General features: G+C 41.1%; 1 protein-coding gene across 1 annotated transcript; it reads right to left on the bottom strand.

Moving 5' to 3' along the window:
• Positions 1-1381: 1381 nt before the first annotated feature.
• Positions 1382-3022, bottom strand: LOC144066739 (BTB/POZ domain-containing protein KCTD12-like). The gene has a single exon (XM_077590018.1). The coding sequence runs from the start codon at positions 2967-2969 to the stop codon at positions 2166-2168; it is 804 nt and encodes a 267-aa protein (XP_077446144.1). The 5' UTR covers positions 2970-3022; the 3' UTR covers positions 1382-2165.
• Between the last annotated feature and the right edge of the window lie 8162 nt (positions 3023-11184).

Raw genomic sequence — 11184 nt, forward strand, 5'->3', positions numbered from 1 at the left:
AAGTGTGAAAGATTTAGTGCCTAAAAGCTAATACGACGAATGCCAGTACCTGCAAATGGTCTTGGCTCACTTGTTCTCCTCCTCCACCAGTGAGTGGTTGTTTTGTGAGCGTGCATCTCCAGCGTCTGGCGGACACTTTTCTCATGGCCAATTGTAACAATGCATTGACTTGAATTTGTTTTAAAGGATGCAAAAATATTACGCTTGTCTAAAATTATTTATTTTTTGATGAATGATGGAAATCCACTGATCTTGTCTCTAGACATTCATTTTATTTTATGTGACATCTGAATGAGGAGATCTTGAAATCTTTCTGTTTTGTTTCCCTCAAGTACTATTATTTTTACTGTTTTACTGGACTATCATTTCCTTTGTGTAAAGACATCTCAAAAGTCACAGTCACTTTTCCTATTTCCGGTCCAGATGGTCTTATCACAGCTTTGAGCTTTCAAATGGAGATGTTGTTTCGTGTAGGAGGGAGCTTTGCCTCTTCAACAAACATTATATCATATTATATGGTATCATATTTATTTTACGTAAAATGATATTCCCTAATGTTTTCTGCCATTTCATCAAAGAGAACATATCCTCTGACATAAGTGATATCGGACAGATTGTTTTTCTTCAGAGTTTACAATATGCCAACAGAGGAAAACAAATTATTTTTTGTCAGAAGATGCCAATCACCACCACCAAAGTATATGTGGTGTTTCATTATTATTTCTTTTGGGATATAAACAAAATGGAAATGGTGAGTGGTTAGTGTGTCAGCCTTGCATTTCTGCGAGTCGAGCGTTCGATCCTAGGTCCGTCCTCACTGTGTGGAGTTGCATGTTCTCCCTGGGCTTGCGTGGCTTTTCTCTGCGTACTCCGGGTTCCTCATGTCCCAAATAAACATGCATGGTAGGCTGGTTGAATACTCTAAATTTCCCCTATGTATGAGTGTGAGCATGTATGGTTGTCCGTCTCCTCCTGCCCTGCGATTGGCTGGCCACCGATTTAGGGTGTCGCCCGCCTGGTGCGTGTAATTAGCCGGGATAGTATCCGGCACCCCTCAAGACTCTTGTGAAGTTACGCGGTTTGGAAAATGAATGGATGTATTTATATCTTATTAATGTATGCATACATTTGCACACATGACGTTAATTTGACAAGGTTAAGGCATATGACTTGATGATCCGAGGTTCTTTCCCAAGCATTTTGCCCCTGGGACTACTAGATCATTCTGCAGTTGATAGGGGAAGAGTCCTATGTGTATATTACTAAGGCAGGCTGGTTGCAATTATATTTTCATTTCATAGAGTAGTTATATATTACTGCTAGTGGCTTGAAATATATGAATTTGGGTGCTCATTGTCAAATCATGACGGTAACATGGGAGTGGTGGTATATGTTGTTTTCTCACACTTTATTTCATTTAGTTAGATATACACACATCATGGAAATTGTGCCGTTTTCTTAATCTGAGAAGCATTTATAGGTATTTTTTTTGCTCCATTACATGAACCAGGTATAATTATTTACTAAATTGTGCTGTAATGTTGGAACAGAAAAGTGATATTTTCCATAATAATACATTTATATGCATTTAGACACCAAACCGTATATATACATAGTGGTCGCAGGCGTCATGTCAGATGAGTATTCTGAAGAACTGCTCTGGAAAAAAAATTGGCACCAATGATGGGACATTTCTCTGACAGTTGTTTACTACAAATCTTCTAGAAGTAATAGCAAACTGTGAATTGCTTGCAGAAATATACAGACTGAACAATTCAATTAAAAATCTTGTTTGACACTCATTGCGAAAAATCACGATCACAAATGACGTCGTCACACCCAGATGAATAGCATTAAGGATTAAAAACAAAAGGTATTTTGAAATATTTTTTTACAATTAGTAAACACTACCAACCATCACACTTTAAGTGAATTGGACGTCTATTACCATCAATGAGTTAATCAACAAAGTTTCAGTTTAAGAAAAAAAGTGGGTGACACACACAAGCTGTTTCCTCGTTGTCTGCCATTGACAGCAATAGACGTCAATCCACTTTAACTGCATGGCACTGACAGCACATCCTCCTAGTTTCACTGAATTGGACGTCTATCGCCGTCAATGGCTTAAGCACGAATTATACTAGAAAACTTGTTAGTAAGTGAGTTCACCGACTGAAAACGTACTCGGTGTAGCTGGTCCACACTTTGTCCTCCCCTGGGTCACTGCTGGCGTGCGAGCAGGTCCCCGTCGAGTTGCAGCCCACCATGTGGAAGCCAGCCTCGGCCAGCCGGTCGAAAGCCTGCTCCAGGAAGTTATACTTCAGATAATACCTGGACGTGTATTTGTCCGGGGTTCGATCCGGATCGCGGCTCTCGTTCAGGGTGTCCCCGAAGACCTCTTTGGCGAGGCAAATCTTGCTGCACACGGTTATCCTGGCCACCCGGCGGAATTTGCCGTCCGCCTGGATGTCCCGACCTATGGTGTAGCTGCCCCGGTAGCCCACCGTGATGTAGCCCGCGCCGGTCCCGGGCGACGATGAGGAGGTGGTGCTGGTAGTGGTGCTGGTCGGGCTGGTGAGCTCAGACTCTTCCGGATCTCCGCTTTCCTCCTCCGTGGGGGAGCCGTGATCCTCGCTGGGGGTCGCCAGTCGCCTCGACAACTGGGGGAGCTGGAAGAAGTCAGCCTCCTTCTGCAACCGCCTCCGCTCCTTGAAGAACTCGGGCAGAAAGAGCTCAGAGTCTCGCAAGTAGTCCAGAATGTAGCGGAAGAGAAAGCCATCTCTGTCGAAAAAGAAGCGACCCTTGCCGTCTTTGGGAAGATCCTCCGGAGAACTTTGGCTGAACTTGGCCCACAGCAGGGAGTCGGGCACCGCCGTGAGAGTCTCGAGGCGGGTCACGTAAACCTGCCCGCCCACGTTGAGCTCCACGATGTCGGGGAAAGTCGAGCTTCGGCTCTCCGTGTCTGCCATCTCTGGTCCTGGCGGAGTGGAAGCTCGTTGGGTCGTGGTCCTACTTTTGAGAAGTGTTTATATGCTTTGGATGAGTGGGAGGAGAAGCGAAAGGAGGGCCGACACATCTTTTAACTGTTCACTGGGAGTTTGTTAGGGCTTCATTTTCTGAACTGCTTAATCCTCACAAGGGTTGCGGGGGGTGCTGGATCCTATCCCAGCTGACTTCAGGCAGAAGGTGCGGGGACACCCTGAATCGCAGTGGTGGACCATCAGGGGCTGCAAGGCCTTCTCTGCTGGCCTAAAGATATCTGAATCGCAGACTGATGTTAATTATATTTTGTCCATGAATACTTATTAAATAATTCAAAATTGTCTGTCATTTTGCTTTCATTGCTTTCCCCCTCGTTGCTCTACTTCCAGATGCGTGTCTTCATGTTTAAGCATTTAACCAATCACATTTCAGCCAATATTTGTTAACCGGGTCAGAAATCTACCTGGAGCTCTTCAGAATCAGTTCTGCAGCAACTGTTGCTTTAACCAATCAGATTTCAAGTTGGCGAAACCAAGGCCTTCTCGCAGTCGTAGGGATACATCATCGCTTTCAGAAACTATGATTGGCTAGTGATATAGTGGACTAGCCTGCGGTAGCAACCTGTATCTGTTGCGAGCTACACACACAAATATATTGTTGTGTTGATTTAATAGCGGTTTTGTCAACCCACAATGGCTGAAAGAGGAGAAGAAATTGATTGGATTGCAGATTTAGTGTCAAAGCCATTTTCAAGATGGACTTTTCAAGAAAAGATTGACATCATTAAGAACGGTCGGACAACCCCGTAGCTAGAGTGTCGAGTGGAGCTATACAGCTCAGCCAGAAAGTCAGGGAAATGGAGCTCCACTACGAAAAGCTGAAGAAAAAAAGGTGAATCTTGAAAAGACTGTGTCATTTTTTTGGGCAAGCAGGAAGTTTCATGTCGGGGACATGATGAAAGCGCTCGATCCTAATAAAAAGGAAACTATTTGGAGCTTCTTTTTCTTATTGCTGAGAGAAACCTTACCATCTGTCCACTATTAACGTGTTTAGTGGGACGTCGGGCAACGGACAACCATTAACACTCACACTGAGGGCAATATAGTGTCCAACCAGCCTACCATGCATGTTTTAGGGATGTGAGAGGAAACCGGAGTACCCGCGGAAAATCCATGCAGGCCCGGGGAGAACATGCAAACTCCAAACTGGAGGACCAACCTGGATTTGAACCCGAGACCCAGAAGTGTAAGGTCGACACGCTAACCACTCAACCGCCAGGCTGTCTTTAATGAGTCTTAATTCAAGAAAACGGTCTTTACACTTGAAAATAACGGATGGAAATTGAGTATTGGAACTCGTTATGGAAAGTTCCTTCTCACAATTTGGGGTTTTTGATTAGCCTAGGTCTCAAAGTACTGAGCTCAAGGGTTCAACTGTGGTGGAGTTGGATTGTTCTCCCTGTGCTTGTGTAGGTTTGCCCTATTTCCTCACCTAAGCATGCAGGCTAGGTTAATTGAGCTCTCCATGCTGTCAATAGCTGTGCAATCGTGTATGTGTGTGGATGCTTCTTTTTTTCATGCCCTGTGTTTTGCTGGTAACCAGTTTCAGGGGTACACTGCTTCCTGTGCATATTGTGCTGGGATAGCCTCCATGGCATTCATAAAATGACATGGCATCATTGTCAATGCATCTTTGTCTTCATCTTGCAATACAATGACGTATAGTATTAACCAGGAGCTTAACATTTATAAATATACATATATAAATACACCATTACAAGGAAGAAATGTACAATTAACCTATTGTAATTCACAAAACTGAATAAGGCATTGCTACCTTCCATTTTTTGTGCTTTCAAGAGATTGCTATTCTGTAAAATGGGTGCCCTGGCTTTCTGAAGGTTAGGGAAAACATTGCTTTATTTGCCGGGAGGAATTTAATTGTATGCTGCCCGACAGACCTACATCTAGGCAATATCAATCAATCTTTGCAATAAATGTCAAAGGGTCCCTGGTACCATGATGCACATTCAACTGTGTGTTTTTTACTAGTGCCCGGAGTGAAATCTTGATGTTCATGTAGGAAGGGACGGGGTCTGCAATTTTGGCTCTTGGTTGTTTTAAGGGTTTTAATTTTGCGAATCCCAGGAGTTCTGGTACAAGTGAACAGGTTTGAAAAAATGGACACATATGATTTAAAATTTGCACATGTTCAGGTACACATTTATGGAGAGGGAGGGGTGTATTTCACAAAGAGGTCACAGTCAATTAGTAGGTTATATTACCATCTTTAAGATAAAAAATGACAGGCGATTAATTTAAGAGGGTGACAATAATTTACTATTACCATTATGAAAAGGATTAGTACTTCGATTAGGCGTCTTGTCTCATTAGATTGTGTAGATGCGGCTAATGATGGGGTTAGTCTTCATACACAAGTGTCCAATTACTGGCACATTGATAAAATATTATCATTTTGAAAATGAATTTTATATCCATTTATCACATGGACAATATCCAAAGATAAATAACTGCAGATGACCTTTTCTTTCTTCAATCAGATATACTTTTGGTTGTTGTTTTTTCTCCCACCATTACAATAATAAGTATTTTATACTAAATGTAATGCTATTTTTTAATGTGGTTACAGTACTTCCTTAACCCTTGATTTGTATTGCCATCTAGTGGAATTTTTACAAGATGCATCTACAGTAAAAAGTACACTGTAATAGTACATAAATCACAGTTTAACAGGAAGCGCAAACTTCAACTCACCCCAACAGTTTTAAGCAATAAAACAATGAATTATGCACAATTTTGTGGAGAATGAATGCATAGCAAATAACCCAACATTAAGCACCCAGACACTCGCTCTTGTTACCCAGTCAACGTGACCATGCCAATTCTGTTAAAGGTCACGTTTTTTCTCCTTTTTCTGTCAGACAGAGGATGAATTGATGGAGTATTACAATTAGAATTTTTAGGTTAAAAGAAATAAAAGAAAAGAAATAGAAAGAGATATATCTAAAAATGTTCTCAAAATGTAACTGCAACTCTGCTCTTATTTTTGGTTTTATATTTATTAAATAGATGTATAATCTCTAAAACTGACTCCAGCACCCCTTGCAAAGATGCGCGGAATGGATGATTTATGAATGGGCATTGTTCTTCAATTTGGTCTGTCATTCCCACGTGAATGCAAATATAAGGCATTAATAAGTTATTTGAAAAGCATCCAATCAAAGTTAAGATTTGAAAAAAACCCTTCTTAAAGCTCCTTTATGTGTGGATCATAAATAACAAATTAATAATACATGTGCCTACAGCACTTTTGATTGCCCTGTGTTGCTTAAATATTATGAGTTATCCAGTGGAGGGCAGCCTTGAGCCTGAGATTGCACATTATTAATTCATTTTCTGAACCGCTTATCCTCACAGGGGTCGCAGGGGGGTGCTGGTACACAATCAATTAGTGGCCAGCCAATCACAGGGCACACTCATACCTAGGGGAAATTTAGTGTTTAACCAGCCTATTCTGCATGATTTTTGTGATGTGAGAGGAAACCGGAGTACCCAGAGAAAACCCACGCAAGTCCGGAAAGGGAATGCAAACTCCACTATACGAGTTTCATTGAAGGACATAAATACAGTATACATGTTTATAATTGCGAAGTCACAATTTTGGCAGAATTTAGGAAATGTGGTAAGATTTCATTTTTTTTCCTAATTGTGCATGTATTGTATAAGGTCCAACTACTACTATATGCTTGTGATGGTGCGACTGTTTGTGAGTCTGATCTTAAAATTCCCATCCCGCCCTTGTGTCTAATGTGACCCCCAGCCAAACACTGTCAATCTGAAGTTTACTGGAGTGTGAGCTCACCCACCCACAATGTCTTTGCTCTTTACACTCCTCATTCCATCATCTGAGAATTGTCTATTCTCTTTATACATTTCACATCTAAAACTCCCTCAGTTTGGTACATCTCAATGAAGTGGAAAATATAGAATTTTATTATTTATTGAATTTAGAGTGTCCAAATGCATGTCTTTTGAATATGTGAGGACACTGGAGTACCCAGAGAAAACCCACACAGGCCCGGGGAGAGCAAACTCCACACAGGTGGACCGACCTGGATTTGAACCAAGGACCCCAGAGCTGTGAGGCCGACGTACTAACCACTCAAGCCGCCGGACTGCCCCCTCTAAGAGCTAAAACCTGTAATTCGTGAGTGCGGCTCCGCCAAAAATTACGTCATCAACATGAATGGCAAATCTTTACGTATATGACTGTGCTTGTGTGTCTCATTCTGTGTACGTGTGTCTTCATCGTCACCTTCTCTCAGGGTAATGTCTGTACCCTTGTGCTCCTCAATCAGTCCTAATGGATCCTCTGGCTCAGATTCAGCTAGGACACTGATTATGATGCTAAATACACTCCTTCCCCTACACACACACACACACACACACACACACACACACACACACACACACACACACACACACACGTGCAGGCGCCCGCAGAGAACAGGGTGTGGTAGCCAATTTCTGTCATGATGAGTTAAGAGGTGTGACGAGCATCCCACCATTTATTCGATTCGTTTATCCAATTTGCTGCAGTCCTACAAGCTGTGTAAAAAATGAATAAACGATACCAATTATTGATACATTTAACATCTTGTTGGAAAAATCTTATATTTTGCTCTACTGCAACCACCGAATCCTGTCTGTTGACGAATGTGGGGGGTTCACCCGGGTCCTAGCCATCATGCTCTTCTCAGCCTCTATTCGAGAGTGAATCGGTCGCCAAAGGCTAATGTGTGCTCTTCAATGTATGTGTGGTCCCCACATTATTCTACCCACTGCAATTATATGTGCTGGGGAAAAAGGCTGTCCATCCTTTCTTTCTTTATAAAAGCATTGCACTGTGGGGAAGTAGACAGAACCCTCCAGTGATGGCAGAGAAATAAGCGTCTACTGACATAATCACAGCATTACGGTAGACAACGGCTTGAGCAATGACATTTTCCAAATGGTACCCTTTTGTCAAGAAAAATACACAATAAATATAATGCTAGAAAGTGGAAACACATTCAAATACCTTCTCTGTGATTTTACTTAGCTTTTTGCCAGCAACTTTAAATTGAAATCATTGGAGCTGCTCTGACTTTTGACTCTTTTCTTTTGACAGCCATTTCTCACTGATTGCGCAGAAAATGACGTGTTCCCTCTTGGAGCTTTAGTCCGTCTACCTGCAGCTGGTCTGAGTGGTTCTGAGGCCGAATGGATAATTAGGTTCCCCTGCCTAATTTAATTCAAGAAGCCACTACATTCTTTTAGCTCACGATTCTTCTCAGCTGCTTGGGGAAGCTAATGGAGGAGATGGAGAGATATTTGGGAAGCAAGAAGACATGACAGTATCTTGCGCTGATTGCACTGATATGTTCAATGGTGTGGTCATTCCCATACACATTCTATTTAATAGCTTGCACAGCAACTCTTTCTGCATGTGCCATTTAAATTCTCACTAACAGGAATAGTACTTTCCAGATGGGCATCACGTATTTGTGTCTTTCTTACCTCATCTTCTTTGCAGTATCGGCCTTGCAATTAAATTATAGACACTAAAAAATGACATAAATATGGTTCTGCTACAATGATTGTAAAGAAGTGGTGGAGATAAAAAGCTCTTTCATCCAGGAATCAGTGCTTACAAATGTCAAAGAAAATGTTCTCTGGAATCTACTGATATATGGAAAAATGGCGGAGAGGTTGCGTAATCAACTACACAAGTTGTATTAGGATGTATGTGTAAGGGATTTTTTATGTGCTCTCATCAAATCTAAACATGACTTATTATCTTATTCAATCAATGGGAATACATATGACACAAGATTTCAGCAATTCTCCTACCCACACAAACCACAATTTTACAGCCAGAGTAAGAAGACTAAATATTGTACAAACACTGATTAGAATGTATTCACAGTAAAGGCATATATTTTGGTTATTGATAGTATGATAGACTAACATGACATTTTAACAGTTTGTATTCACATTTAACTCTACAGGTATTTTGGGATTGAGCAAAGGAGTTGGAATTAAACTTCTGCTGACTTTGGATTCATGCCTGAAATGGACACTGGACTACCCACAAAGCTGCTGCAGGTGCTGATTCGTTTTCCATTAGCATGTTCAAGTATTTTTGAGTAACAAAAAGTCCCAAAATATGTTTCTCATAAGAGTGGAAGTCTCTAAATGGTGACAAAGTTTAACTTTTACTCCTCGCTTTAGTCATCTGGCATAACTTCCATATCTATGACCTCTGAATAGAATGACTGGTAAAACACAGATACATGGATAAATTGGATAAGGGACAATGGCAACTTTTTCATGTGCTTTATGTGAAGGCTGTTACTTCTCATCTGGAATGCCAAAGGGACATATTTACAGTGCCCTGGGGTGCTGGAGCCTATCCCAGCAGACCTTGGATTGACACCCTGGATTGGTGGCTGGCCAATCGCAGGCCACAGGAAGACAGACAACCATTCACACTCACACTAATACCTAAGGGCAATTTTGAGTACTCAACTAGACAACCATGCATGTTTTGGGGATGTGGGAGGAAACCGGAATACCTGGGAAAAAAAAACACACACAAGCCCGGGGAGAACATGCAAACTCCACACAGGAAGATCCGAACCTGGGATTGAACCCTTGATCCCAGAACTGTGTGGCGGACACGCTAACCACTTTTTCACCTGGCCGCCAAATAGAAAAAAAAAACATGAATATAAATTCTGCTTTGACCACAGCGTCAGCGACTTCAATAATGACGCCAAAGGACATTCTAAAAATATCAAGTCATCATGAAAGAATGACTATTTTGATTTCGATCCAAACATTCTCTTCGTCAGAGTCTTACACAATACCCACCCACCCCCAATCCCCCATTTCCCCCTCATCTGTAAAGCACTAAATAAATGGATTGACTATGACAAACCGCAGTTTTCCTTTATAATTGTTAATTATGGAGAGTGCTCGGAGAGGCCACCATCCTGAACGGTGATGGGATGTTCTCCCTCCCCCCACCCTCCACCTTGTCCATTTTATGGGATTGGTCTTAGTTCTCAAGGACACAAAATAGGACACTTATGATGAAGGAGGAGGCACCAGGGAAGGGTGGGGCACCTGCGTCAGTCTTGCGCAGTACTATTGGTGAACATCATGGCAACTGGCGCCAGGATACTACACCCCCATGCAAGTGCATCACAAGTGACCACCAACAACCCCGCCCTACCAAAGTGGCTCTTGCTCAAGTCCAAGATGAGAGTACAGCACTTAAGGTAATGTAAATAACCAGGGAGAGAGCTATTTTAAGTCACTGCCTTTCGCTATGGCCACCGATGGGGACAAAGACGCAACTCAAGCAATCGTAATTCCACTCACGTTTTCAAACATGTTCTCCGTCCATAATCAAAATGGCCGGAGGGTCTGCACATGAAAAAAAAAAAATAAAGAAAGAAAGACCCTGGCATATAATGATTTATGGAAGTTACTGAATTAACAAACAATCGTACTTAATAAATACCTAAAGGAAAATTTGTTAAAGCAGGATTAAAATGGAAGCAATTGTATGCAATATTAAGATCATTTAGATATCGAGTTGGAGTTATTGTTTCTCGATAATTGAAAAAGAAAAATATATACTGTTGAAATGAACTATCAAAGTGAAATAACCTTTAAAGTTAGTCCATTATTCATCTTCACAATAGAAATACTAATATTGACGTCTTCTTCAATGAATTGCCTCAGTCATTTTTATCCCCAATTTTTCAGGAAACACCAAAAATTGAGCATTTGTTGATTTTTTTTTTTATATATTTACTAACAAGTCTAATAATCTGGGGGGAAAATTACTTGGGCAAATTTTTTAACAAGATGACAATATTCAAATCCACAGTTTCAAATTGTTTGACATTCATTCTAAAGTGTACTAAGAAAAGCACATTTCTATCCCAAAGTAGATTTTATATATCGATTTTTTTCCCGTTACATGATATTGTTACATTATTTTTATTGTTACATCTGCTCAACATCAAAAATAAATAAACATTTAGATATAACATCCTCACATGATTCACGTGAAATAGCAATTTGATATTTCTATGCCTTTCATCCCATATTTATACGCACGTACACG

This window comes from Stigmatopora argus, chromosome 2, assembly GCF_051989625.1.
Source record: "Stigmatopora argus isolate UIUO_Sarg chromosome 2, RoL_Sarg_1.0, whole genome shotgun sequence".
In the NCBI taxonomy this organism is placed as follows: Eukaryota; Metazoa; Chordata; class Actinopteri; order Syngnathiformes; family Syngnathidae; genus Stigmatopora; species Stigmatopora argus.

What these genes read in the sequence shown, in the direction of transcription:
- LOC144066739 (XM_077590018.1), bottom strand. Translation starts at nt 2,969, where the DNA reads ATGGCAGACACGGAGAGCCGAAGCTCGACTTTCCCCGACATCGTGGAG.